This window comes from Schistocerca serialis, chromosome 3 (genome assembly GCF_023864345.2).
Source record: "Schistocerca serialis cubense isolate TAMUIC-IGC-003099 chromosome 3, iqSchSeri2.2, whole genome shotgun sequence".
Taxonomy (NCBI): Eukaryota; Metazoa; Arthropoda; class Insecta; order Orthoptera; family Acrididae; genus Schistocerca; species Schistocerca serialis.
Genome location: NC_064640.1, coordinates 363356688 through 363370475, shown reverse-complemented (window position 1 = coordinate 363370475; position 13788 = coordinate 363356688). Strand labels below are relative to the sequence as shown.

At 40.8% G+C, this 13788-nt stretch overlaps 1 protein-coding gene across 4 annotated transcripts in view; it reads right to left on the bottom strand.

Annotated features, from left to right (window-relative positions):
• LOC126470175 (ephrin type-B receptor 1-B) overlaps positions 1–13788 on the bottom strand; it is a 360567-nt gene that overhangs the window by 100448 nt on the left and 246331 nt on the right. For all 4 annotated transcript variants that reach the window (XM_050097822.1, XM_050097821.1, XM_050097823.1 and 1 more), the window contains exons 8-12: positions 9032–9192; positions 8626–8895; positions 6008–6194; positions 5518–5626; positions 150–220 (exon numbers count right to left, since the gene is read on the bottom strand). In XM_050097822.1, coding sequence (XP_049953779.1) covers positions 150–220; positions 5518–5626; positions 6008–6194; positions 8626–8895; positions 9032–9192 — 798 coding nt within the window. The remainder of the gene's footprint in view (positions 1–149; positions 221–5517; positions 5627–6007; positions 6195–8625; positions 8896–9031; positions 9193–13788) is intronic.

Below are 13788 nucleotides of genomic sequence, written 5' to 3'. Positions count from 1 at the left end.
TAAGTCACCACACTAATTTTCAAAGCATAACCTCCATGTATGGGAATGAGCAGGAGTTAACACAATGAGGAAACAAAGGGAAAACATTGATTTACTCATGCACATACACACCAAATTTCTCCCACAGCAATATGATTGTATGAACTTACCTTCTCCATTCCTGTACTCCAATGTATCACAGTCACTAGGCTGCTTCTTATTGCACTCATCACTTCCACGGCTGAAATGCAAGTACATAATTCACCAATAATGTACAGAAACACATCATCCATTTAAAAAATTCATCCATTAGCAACAGGATGATAAAAGTTTCTTTAAATCAAAACTAGTACCATAAAAGGAGAAAATCTTGATAAAAATTAGTCACACAGCAGGTTAGAAGTACGATAACAGCACAAGTAACAAATATAATTGTGTATGAAATTGACCATTCATAGTGATAAAACAATATGTATTAACATAAATTAACAAATAAACATTTTAATTAAGAATGAAACAATGGAAACTCCAGGCAGGAACACATTCTGGCCTGAGCTACCAGAGTTGGCCATCAAGTGTGTGTGAGGTGCACTTGCTTGTGTGTATGAATGGCGTGTGTATGAATGGCGTGTGTTTCTCTTTCTCTGATGAAGACTGTGGCCAAAAGGTTCTTTTATTGTGCCTGTCTGCAACTTAATGTGTCTTCTTTACGGTAAGTAGCAATCTATCTTTTCCTACATTGAATAATTAATAATGTCGAGAGGAGGAAGACACTGGCAGAGACAGCTGGGAGAAAGCTGGGCCAGTGAAGGGGAGAAATTGGTGGGAGGATGGGAATAAGCTGGACAGAGTAAGTGAGGTGGTTTGGCGTGCAGACTATTCCAGCTCAAGTGCTCACCCACGAGCAGCTGGGCAGGCATGGGCACAGGCGGCCAGGGGTGAGCAGGCAGTCTTACAGCTGGGCCAAGGTGCACGCAATTGTACTCCAGCTGAAGGCAGGAAGCCGAGGGCAGCCAAGCACGTACAGCATACGTACGACGTGTGCAATTTGGTTGTCTAGCACATAGCCTATACTGTTTGCCCCTGCTCGCGAGTGTGCTCTGGTGTGGGCACAGTGCTTTTCCCTCATAGGGCAGTGTTGGTACAGCCTGGGATAGTGAGTGGGAGAGGTTAGCCAGAGAGAGGGGGGAGATTCGGCCGAGTGAGGGGGGGAAGTTGTTATGGAAAAAAATATGAGCTTACAGAGTATTGGACCAGATTTGCAACTGGATTCAGGGTTTTCCTGCAGATAGAACTTGACGTGTCGCTCTAAATGGAACAAACTCTACAGATGTAAAGGTAATGTCCAGAGTACCCCAAGGAATTGTGACAGGACTGTTACTGTTCACAATGTATATAACAACAGTAGGCAATGAAAACCTCATAAGTGCATTTGTTATATTTTACATGAGAAGCAAAAACAGAGTCTTAAAAAATAATATACACTGATACAGAAAGTTGCTACATGTGTAAATATATAGTACAAGCATCGTTATTGACAAATTAGGCAATTCCACATACTTTCAAATCTCTCTTTTTTTTATTGGAGTTACTGGTTACTGGAATTACGAGTTTTCACAGACAGATGGAGTTACAGGGTTTTCACAGCCTACGATCAATAAACGAGCTAGCAGAAAGCACTGGAGGCTCTTTAAGGCTGTTCACAGATGATATGATGTCTATAAAAAAGCAGCAACGCCAGAAGACAGTATCAATTTGCAAAATGACTTACAGAAAACTGATGAATGGTGCAGTCTCTGGCTGTTGACCCTAAACAATAATAAATGTAACATATTGCAAATATACAGAAAAAGAAATCTACTACTGTACAAATACACTTTTGGTGACAAACTGCTAGAAACAGTATATACTGTAAAATATCTAGGAGTTACTATCCAGAGCGACCGTAAGTGAAATGACCACACAAAATAAATAGTACGAAAAACAGATGCCAGACTGAGATTCATAGAAAGAATCTTAAGGAAATGTAACTCACCCACAAATGAAGTAGCTTACAAGGCACTTACTCAACTGATTCTTGAGTATTGTTCACCAATCTGCAACCCTTACCAGCTAGGACTGGCGGGAAAAAAAAAAAAAAAAAAAAAAAAACACAGAGAAGATCCCATGAAAAGTGCTATATTTCATTACAGGATCGTTTAGTTGGCTTGCGAGCAGCACACAGATGCTCATCAAACTCAAGTGGCAGACGCTACAAGAGAGATGTTTCACACCACAGAGAGGTTTCTACTATTGAAACTTTGAGTACTTTCTGGGAAGAGTCACACAACCTATTACTTCCTGCCACATACATCTTGTGAAATGACATTGAACAAAATTTGAGAAATTAGAGCTAATACAGAGGTTTACCAAAAATCATTCTTCCCATGTGCTATTCACGAATGGAACAAGGAAGGGGGGATTAGTTGGTGGTACCAGAAGTACTGTCTGCCACACATCATCAGATGCCTTGCAAAATACTGATGTAGACAAGATGTTGGTGATTAGAGGGAGGAGGCTGAAGAAAGAGGCAGAGGTTGTTGGGGAGAGAAGCAGTTGTTGCGGAGAAATGCAGAGGTTGTTGGGGGGAGAGACAGGGTTGTTGGGGAAGAGACTAGCTGTTGGGAAAAGAGAATGGGGTTGTTGAGGAGAGTGGGACGTTATGAGAAAATCTGTAACACAGTGAGGGGGGTTGTGAGAAAGTAAGGGTTGCTGTCAGAAAGTGATGGGTGTTGTGAGGAAGTGAGGGGTGTTATGAGGTTGTGAGGGGTGTTTGTTATTATTACATATTTTCTTTGCCTTCAGTTGATGGATCACATATATCCAGTTAGAATGAACAAAGGATTTACACACAACTTTGAGGCCTTTCCCCCTTACCTCACACAGCAATAAGATGTTCCATTTGGGACACTGTCTATCAGATGCAGGAGGAGTCACAGGCCTATCAGGATCCTTTTCTTGGGGATGTTTCACTGACTGTAAACTGTTCTAACACTGTTTGTATATAAGGAGAATAAATGCTTACAATCATCCCCTTATATCAAAGAAGAAATGGGCATCGCATCTGCTTATGACTTGGAAAACATCTGAGCGGAAAGAGCTACCCCAACAGTGTTTTATGAAAGGATGTTTCGTTATTAATTTAACTTTTTTAAAAATCATACAGACCGTGTTTTCACAAAGCAGCTGACTGGATTCAGTGAACAAAAGTTGTCTGTGAGTAAAGAGATGCAGATATTTACCTGGACACAGCACAATTATTAACTACCGTATTTACTCGAATCTAAGCTGCACTCGAATCTAAGCCACACCTGAAAAATGAGACTCGAAATCAAGGAAAAAAAATTTCCCGAATCTAAGCTGCACCTGAAATTTGAGACTCAAAATTCAAAGGGAGAGAAAAGTTTTAGGCCACACCTCCAAATCGCAACAAAGTTGGTCCATTGTAATATGAGACACAATTTAGGTCAAATGAATGACGATACAGCTACAGTAGTTTGGTTTGAGTCGTAAGCTTAGCAGTTAAGATTTACCAGGTAGCCATCGCAATGCGTCACGCGCTCTGTCTGTATTTATATGGGTACCCTTCCCTTTTCACGTGCTTCATCTGGTTTGAATTGATTGCTCATTTTTCTTTGATCTGATAAGTGCCGTTCTCTATGTTATAGGTGTTTACATCACTCTAAGCTGAAAGTGCATTACTGTACTGTGTCGTGCATTGTTTGTCGCATTCTGATAATGAGTGTTTACGACCTGTCGCCGCTCGCGGCATGGCTTGCTTTTGTGCATGCTGCCGCCGCTTACAATTGAAAAAAAAAAGAGGAATCGCCTCATTAGCGAAACAATGGCAAGAGACTGCTATTTGTTGTTACTTACACTGCTGCTTTCTTTGATAATGATCAACAAGAACCAAATAATAGACTGCGTATGATAGAAGATCTTCTGAACGAGAGTTTAGCGAAAATTTTTCTCCATTTGAAAATCTCTGCAGATGCCTCTTTAGTACATTATATTCTGCACAGAAATTAGTCATCGTAGATTTAAAAATCTAGTCAATTGCTGTGATTCATTTGTGACTGTACCACTATTAGGCATAAGAATAATACGAATATAAACATCACATGATACGTATATTCTTCCGTGTTTGCTGTTGTCTAACTCTAGTTTCATAGTTTATTAGGCAGACAGGATTTAAATGAGATAGAAGCAAACACAAAAGAATACATGGCAAAATGTTTATATTCATATTATTCTTATGGTGAAGAGAATAGTGCAGGTGATTCACAATTCATAAAAGTTCCTTTTAGCAACCATCTCTTCTCACAGGTAGGAAAAAATTCAGAACGTAGAGTTGGCCATATTGACAAACATCCCAAACAGTCTTGCCAGTGGGATTTTCGTAGTACATTGAAATGCTGCTACATTCGAAGATGCACAATACGGAATTTGTATTTACTTCGTTGGATAATGTATGAAAATGCAGTGGTCGAAACTCATGGCGGAGAAAAAAGCTCTTCTTCCACCTTTTTTTTTTATTTTTATTTTTTATTTTTTTAATTTATTTACTGACGCAAAGGTTTTGGCGCCAGTATTTATCTTTGTGCCTGTAAAGCATACCCGTGTAGCGCTACATGTATTCGACAGCAGAAGTTAATTGTGGCAGCACCTACCAACATTTTCCAGAACTTCCGCTTAATTTGCACTCGATTCTAAGCTGCAGGCGGTTTTTTGGATTACAAAAACCGGAAAAAAAGTGCGGCTTAGATTCAAGTAAATACGGTAGTTGGTGATTAGGTCAAATTTGTTTCTGAAAATGTGTCTCAACGTTTTGTTTGAAGAGGGCACGGACTTTCACTCTGGCAGTGGCTCTACCAGTGTACGAGTGAGACTCGGGCACTGTCTCAAAAGCGTTAATTGCCTTCAGAGGTGTTTTCAACTGTAGGGGCAGAATAAGAACTAGGAAAACAAGCAGGAGACTGAAATAGGTAAGAAGTTGACTCATAATGGGGGTTTATGGTGCAATCCACATTAAGCGCAACCCACGTCTCTCCCAAAACAGCAAGTGGCTGTCTTTGTACAATAATTATCTTCGTTGTAATCCTAAATTAACACAATCCAACTGTGCAACTTTCTTCTCTTGCATCATCATCTCACTACTGCTGCACTCTCTGCACTCATTTTCTTTGCTTTCTGTGTTCTGAAAACTGGAGACCTGTGTTGTATGTGTGGGTGTGGTTTGGGCAATCCCACTGCAGTTTTCAGTGCATACTCATTGGAACTTTCACTGCCCATTTTAAAGAAAAGTGCTTTTATTTAGTATGACTGAACCTATTTCCTTCTTCTTTCCTAACAGTATTTTCATTGGTAGTACACAGAAAAATAATACTACAAAAAAGCAACACAAGCAAAATGCTGTTTCTTCCGATGTTCAGAATTCTTTCAGAATTATTAACAAGACAATCAATTAAAATGGGAGTTTTGGTTAATATGACAGCTCACCTTCTCAGTAACACTACAGTTATGATGATTATGATGACCAAGAACACAACTACACCAACAGTTGCTCCAGCTATCAAGCGCACTTGCATATTATCATCACCCACATATGCTGCAAAAAAACACAAATAAAAGAATATTTAATAAATGAGGAATTAATACTTAGGAGAGCTAGAAATGTCAATTTTGGCAAACATAAACGTTTGGTATTGCAATCAGGTTATAGGTAATTTGAAAGAGAGAGAGAGAGAGAGAGAGAGAGAGAAATAGGAAATTATAATTAGGTTCCCAACAGATGCAGATTTCTAACTTTTCAATGTAGTTTCTTGTTCGATCTCAAGTAAAAGTATGGGAGTAACTAAAATTAAAGTGAGTAAACTATGATCTACTGCAAAAGCAAACATACAGTACAGATTTATTAAGTCTCACTTTTGTTTGTAGCTACTATTATACATACATGGAGAACATACAGCTCGTTACAACCTAAACTTACCTCTTCCCATAACATGGCCAGTTGTTTTATAAATGACAGGGCTGAATTCCCCCCAGCCATGAACAGTCTTGGCTCTGACTTGAAATCCATATTCCGTCCTTTGTCGTAATCCAGTGTACGTTACTTTCTGCTCCTTCGTTAAGGTACTCGTAGCATTTGTGTCGTCATTGCGAACAAAGTAGCGCACCTGTAACAATTGACAACCTTGAAGCTATACGTCTCTCTCAAACCTTCTTTCAAGTGATCAGGGCAGATAAATGGGTATAAAACAATTTAAGCAACTTTTCCCTTACACATTCCCAGCTGTATGTTATTTCTTTTTAACATAGTTTTGCATATTTTAGAGTCTTTACTTGGTATGAAACTAAATAACTAAGGACAGAACAAAGATTACAGTTTAACATGCAATCAATGATGAGGTCATTAGAGATGAAGTCACACATAGGTCAGATAAGGACATATTGCAACACCAGTCTCAGGCAGGCTGTCCTACCAGACGAGGAATATGCAGGCCAGCCATCTATATAACGTTGCTGCTGGCTGCTGCAATAATGCTACCGTGACATTTTGCAATGCAGCCTTCTACGGCCAGCAGTGGACTATACTGCTACACATTGTGGCACAATGCAGTGTTTCCACAGCTGCCTACATGATGGGAAGTTTCCTTTTGTCATAACACACCCAGCCCGACTGAGTATAAATATCCCCGACTCACCCGGTGGCAGCACTAGCGGCACTTCCACCAGGCCTCGCATTCGAACAGCGCCTTCTGTGCTTCGGTCCTAGTTCAAATGTGTGACCTTGTAGCTAAAGCCTCATCTGGCATTAGCTAGGTGAAGCTGCCGATCTGTGATCCACCAGGTAGCCCTGACAGTTCTGGGCCCTGAACTGGATCCACCGACACAAGGCCACCCATCGGGCGCTGCTGCCTTATACTCCAGCCGCTCTCCAAGAGTCCTGGGTTCAATCTTGCTAACTCCAGCCAGCCATCTCGGGCTGCATGCAGCTTATGCCAACAGCACTGTCTAGCCACATCTGTGGCAGAGCTGACTCCCAACTTGCATTGGCAAGAGTGGCGTCACCAACAGCTGCTCTTCTGCTACCACAGCATTCGGCTGTCACAGTGTACTCACATTCCATCCTCTAGCCATGACCGCAGCCATCAGTCTCCTGTGCAGAAGTGTCGATTAATAAACAATTTTGCTGTTGAGTAAGTATTCTCAACATCCCCACTTGATGTGGCACTGGGCGTTCCTGTCCTATACCTCCTCGCATGTTCCACTTTCAAGACAGGAGTGGCTGCACTGAATTTCTGGTGTCAATGTTGCGGTCACAGGATAATTCAATCCCTACACAGTTGTGTCATGAGAGCCGATACCTACGAGCATCATTATGGAGCTACAATCTGCGGCATCACTTTAACGTGGTCAGTGAAAATGCAATGTTTTTCATGTGGTAAGAGTTAGGCAAGCAGCTGTTAATATCATGAATAGAAGGCACGGGCATTCCACTCCTGACTTTGAACTATATTCCTGAGGTGAGTCCACATGCTTGAGTGCCACTGTCTGGTGCTCCAGCTGCTCTCCGAGAGTCCTGGGTTTGACTCGAAGAAACTGCACATTTCGGCCATCTGCCTTGGGACACGTGCCATGTATGTCAAACCTGCTGTCAGACCATGCTTGTGGCATAGCTGACTCCTGACTTGCATCAGCAAGAGCACCCTCACCACCAGCCTCTGTTCTACTGTCATAGAATTCCACTGCCACAGTGTATTCAAGTACCGTCCACTAACCAAAGCTGGTTCCTGCAGACTTCAACCTTTTGTGTGGATGAACTGACTAATACAGAATGTTGTTGTTGAGTATCAACTCTGTGATCTCCACAGTGTGGGAAAATCCCATTCTACAGTTTCCTGTATCCACATATGCCACTTCGTAGAAAGGAGTGACCACCCGGCAATAGTGGCATCAGCGTAGTGGTCATAGCTCAACGCAACCACTACAGGTGAGATAGAGAATCAGCTGTGGCCATTTGAAAGAAACCATCCCGGCTATCACCTTAAATGATTTAGGGAAACCATAGAAAATCTAAATTTGGGTAAATGGTTGTGGATCTGAATCCCATTCCTCCTGAATGAAAGTTTAGTGTGCTAATCACTGCCCCCACTCACTTGGCTGTAGCTAAGATGTGTGTCATCTTTATTATTATACTTCCTGGTTCAGTCTCAACTCCTTTTAAAATATGCGAGTGCACAAAATCTACATTTATTCACTAGTGCACGCATTTTTGACATTATTCTATCTGCATTTTAAGAACTATATTTAATGTTATGAAATTTATGGTATACAAACACAAGGAAAGCTATCAGAAACTGAACTACTACACTGGAATGAGGCTTTAATGTACAGAGAAATTTAAAGCTCATGAGCTCTCTTCCAAATTGAGATTCCTTTGGAAGAGCAGCAGCACCAACAGCACTACTACCACCACCACAACAACAATATTTTAACTGATTCACCTGTGGATTTTTAGAGAAACACTGTACAGTTTAGCTTAGATAATATAACAGCAACACAATCAGAACATCTTTCAACCATTTCTGAGCAATAACTGATTACCTCATATATTTCAACCACATCATTCTCTGGGTCAGCACCATCATTTGTGACAGGAGGATCCCACTCTATCGTCATCCCCATATTCTGTACGTTGGTGGCTCTGACATTTTGTACTGATGACTGCACTGAGGCTTCTGTTGTAACAGCAATTTCTACATACTCATTACTTCCTGCCAGTTCGGAAACACCATTTTCAGCATAAACTTTGAAATGATATGTTGTTACAGGATTCAGTCCACTGATTGTTATTTTTGTGTCATTAAACACATCCTGCCAAAATAAAATGAAATCAGTAAATAAGTAGTAAAAGTTAAATGTACTGATGAATTCATAAATTGTTTCAAAATTGCTATACAGCAATGGTTCCATGTCCTGCTTTCATGAAAGAATGTAAAGTAATACTTACAGTATTTGGAATGTAAGCGACTCCAGGAACACAAACATCACAGTCCACTCTGTAAACAATGTCATCTCTCCCCCCTTGAAAGCTTGGCACATGCCATGATAACATGACAGTTGACTGGTCGACAAAATTAATTGTTACATTTCTTGGAGGTGATGGAGGTTCTGAAATGTGCAACAAACAAAAATATGGAACTAAGAATGAAATTTATTTATTTATTACATTATTATCTGTTACCTTTATGCAGGGTAATTCAAAAAGAAAGGGCAGATCTCAATTATTTACAAGTATTCCAGCCAAACTATAAAAGGAATTACAGACAAACTATAAGTGTTGTAACCTGCTGTAACCGCGACCGTTCCGGTTGCAGGGTGGCCAAGAAAGTGCGGCAGGATCAAACGGAGAGCGGCCCGCAAACAAACAAATGAACAGAAAGGACGGACACGAAACAACGACAGACGAGAGAGACCTTATGACAACAACATGCAAGAAGCCACGAAGTGACAGGGACAACCAAACGAATCCAAGACGTCCACTAGTAATGAAAACAAAGAACGGTAAACACGCTATCTGTTGTCGAGGCGATATGTCAAGACTCACACAACGATTAGACTCGCTGGCTGAGCGAGAGACAGGCGCTTAAATACTCTATCGGGGGTGCCGCTATTGGCCACTGGAACTATGTGTTCCACTGTGGCGCCCTCACACTAAATGCGGGCCAGGAGGCGTGCGCCGCCACAGCTTACAGCGCGATGGTGCAGAGACCTATAGGGGTCTTCGATGTCCATGACATCCGGCAGGGATTCGAATTCCGCCGCGTGTGGTACCAGAATAAGAAATAGAAACACATTGTGCATGTCACTAGATAGAGGAGGGTTCAAAGCTTTCGCACACCTGTGCTGTTGTTTTCTTGTACCAACATGGCGACTATACCACGAGATAAATCATTTTATGTGTTGGAATTTGTGTGAAGCCAATCCATTGTTCAAGTGCAACATGCATTATTCTGTTGATTCAGCAAGAAGCCACCTATCCACAACCAGGTTTGTGGCTGGTATAAAAAATTCTTGGAAGTTGGTTATATATGCAAAGGCACGGGTCAGCCATGCATGTCTGATGAAAATGTTGAGCATATCCGAGATATTTTTGGCATGCCAGGTCGACAGACCTTACATCTTGCCTTTTTTTAACATAAAAGACAGTCTTTGTCCCACTTATAGCGGCTACTCTTGACAACTTGAACTGTTGAAGCTGTTGATTCAATTAACAGAGACCTGTTGATCCGCGTGGGGAATGAAATGGACTACCATTTTTATGTTTCACAAGCAGCATATGTGCTCACGTTGAGTGTATGGTATACAATATGGTATACGATCTGTATGAACAAAACATGCTGACGGAGAGGGTGCTCCAATTGTGAACAACCTCTCTGAATTTGTGCGTTCAGTAAGAAACTCGATTATAGCCCACTGTTTCTCATGCACCGACAAAGTTATATTACACACCGCCATTATACATGCATCAGTAACACAGAAATTGCAACAAAATACATAATGTACATCATAACAACCAACAAATCAATATGGGTGTATCAAAAAGAATCATCCAATTTAAAAAAATCATAACTATTATGTTGAGACGTGAACAACACACTGTTGGAAAGAGCAAACTCTCGAAGTTTCTTTTATTTTTAAATTCCTAAGGGACCAAACTGTGAGGTCATCGGTCTCTCGAGTTTTACCTGGTTCCCACTTCAATTGTAATAAGTTCTTGGCAAGATTGAGGATGATACATTTTCTTCCATGCTTAGTGTTTAATGATGAGGCAACATTCCATTTAAATGGACAGGTAAACTGTAACAATGTGAGAACATGGGGTACGGAACAACCACATGAAGTTGTACAACATGAGAGGGACTCTCCAAAATGTTATGTGTTTTGTGCAGTTTCACAGGAAAAGGTTTATGGCCCATTTTCCTTTGCCAAGAACACTGTTGCAGGAAGCTCATATCTTGATATGCTTAAGAACTTCCTTTTCCCACTGGAGACTGATACGAACAACTTCGTTCACCAACAGGATGGGGCACCGCACAAAGGCATCTGGAAGTGTGGGGATTTTTAAATCAAAGGGTTACCGAATGATGGATCAGTTGCACTGGACCAAATGATTCATTACTTACCTCCAAGGTCACTGGACCTGACTGTATGTGATTATTTCTTGTGGGGGTTTATTAAAGACTCTGTTTATGTGCCTCCGTTACCGACAACAGTAAATGAACTGAGACATCACATAACAGCAGATGTGGAAGCTGTAACTCGAGATATGCTCACTGTAGTATGGGAACAATTTCAATACTGCACTGATATGTGCTGTGCATCTCAAGTGAGGCATATTGAACATCTACGAAAAGGTATGAAAAAAAACTTTTTGAGTTTCCTGTTCATCAAAAAACAAAGTTCATTGTATATGTTTATTAGTTTCAGAAATATAGACATGCCAAATTAGATGATTCTTTTTGATACATCCTGTAGTATGCACAATGGGCAGTTGAGTAACTTCAACTCAACATACATCTGACAAATGCAATTTGGTGTATTACAACATTTATCATTCACGTCACTGACACAGTAAAGTATTTCCAACTGGTTCACAGTTTGTCAGATGCACTTTAACAAGGCACAGTAATTACATATAAGAGAGGGTCTTGTATGACACCTTCATCCCATAGTCACAAAACCCATTTGTATGCCATCATCAAAATAACTTAGATCAACAATTTTACTGAAACTTGCAGGCAGATTAAAACTGTGTGCCTGACCGAGACTTGAACTCGGGACCTTTGCCTTTCACAGGCAAGTGCTCTACCATACTTGCCCACGAAAGGTGAAGGTCCTGAGTTTGAGTCTTCGTCCGGCACACAGTTTTAATCTGCCAGCAGGTTTCATATCAGTGCACACTCTGCTGCAGAGTGAAAATCTCATTCTCGAAACAATTTTACTTCTTTATTTCATGAACTAAGAGTAACTACTGTAATACATAAAATTAATCCACCTCTTTCTTTAATTTATCCCAGGTCAAAAACCTTCAAAGCAGCTACAGTCAATGAACCATGTCACTGAAAGCACTATAGCTACATCAATTCCTCCCATTAAGTCTGTGCTATGTAAGCAGACAGTGCAATGACCCTCACTGTCTCTCCGTTAATTAATAGTCCTATACTGGCCCTTTCCACATGTGGCATTGAAACCACAGCTGAGTGCATGTCTCACTAATTGAGATTAATCAACAGAGGATTTATCCGTATTCTCTACCTTTTTTATAAATGAAAACACTCAATAAATGTAAACCTAACCCCAGAAGGTGCATTTGAGTGTGATTATGAGATGAAAAGTAACCCAAAAAATAAACACCACAACCGTACACAAGAAGAAAATTAGATTTTGATTTATACAGGTGAAGAGCCCACTTCTGGGACACTGGAGGGGCACCAGCCCCAGATCAAATCCACATGGTGAATTAATGACACAGGCCGGTGTGCCAGCTGACCAGATGTCGATTTTAGGAGGTTTTCCACACCCAACGAGGTAAATACCAGGCTGATACCCAAGTCTTGCCTCAGTTACACAATTTACAAACACTTTTAAAAACACTGTCACATCAAACCAGTCGGTGTACACTAACTGCAGACAGATGGGATGAAGAGATTCCTCCCTGGGGAAAGGAGGTGGTCGGTGGTGAAGCTGGTAGTAGCTTTAAAATGCCTTTGGAAGTGATGTCCCATCATAATAATAGTGTAACTAGAGACGTTCCATACCAGTCCCAACCTGCCATTGTCTGAACAGAGGGTACTGGAATTGATGGCTGCAGGTTTTCCCAATTTGTAGGTTCAAAATTATACAGAAGGTAGAGGATGTTTGTCAGAGTACTGTATTTTAAAATAAAGAACTAGTGGTTGAAAGAATATTTCAAGTACTACGAGGTTTTGCATGAGTAATATCAGTTGCCTGCTGCATTGATGTTGGAGGTTCTACCATGTCTAGGCTTAAGTTTACCACTGCTTACTGCTCATGATTAGTTGTTGAAGATGGAGCGTTACTTGTTGCAGGAACTTGTAAACATGTGTTTAATGCATGGTGTAGCAGGATGTGTTGACCAGATGTGCAGAGAAATATGTTTCACAACAAGTGTTATCCTAATTTGAAGAAATTTATCACCGTGGATACAAATTTACGAGAAAGTAGGTAGTTCAAGCTACAGAGAGGTGGCCAAGGTTTTCAACAAAGCACTGTTCACATAGTATAATTTGAGGACATGATGTTAGATTATTGTGAGAAGTTTCATCAGTAAACACCCATCAACTTTCCCGTGAGGTGAATAAAGAGTGGAAAGTACTAGTCGACTAACAATTATACCTCTATTGTTAACAATAAGTGCAATAGATTGGGCCAAATGATTTCAATCCCCAGTTCAATTCTGTCAATGGATTATGCTGAATTTCTAGTTTCCATTCATAGGACTTCTTTTGTACAAGCGTCTGAACAATGAACAAACTCATTGTGTGATTGGAAGGAGCAGTGCCATCTCATCAATAGTGCACTATGATTTTTTCCAATGGTATAGCTTGAAATCACTGGTGTATAGTTGGCCCCTTAGCTGAATGGTCAGCGTGTCTGACTGCCATGCAACAAACTCGGGTTCGATTCCCGCCCAGGTCAGAGATTTTCTCCACTTGAGGACGGGGTGTTGTGTTGTCCTCATCA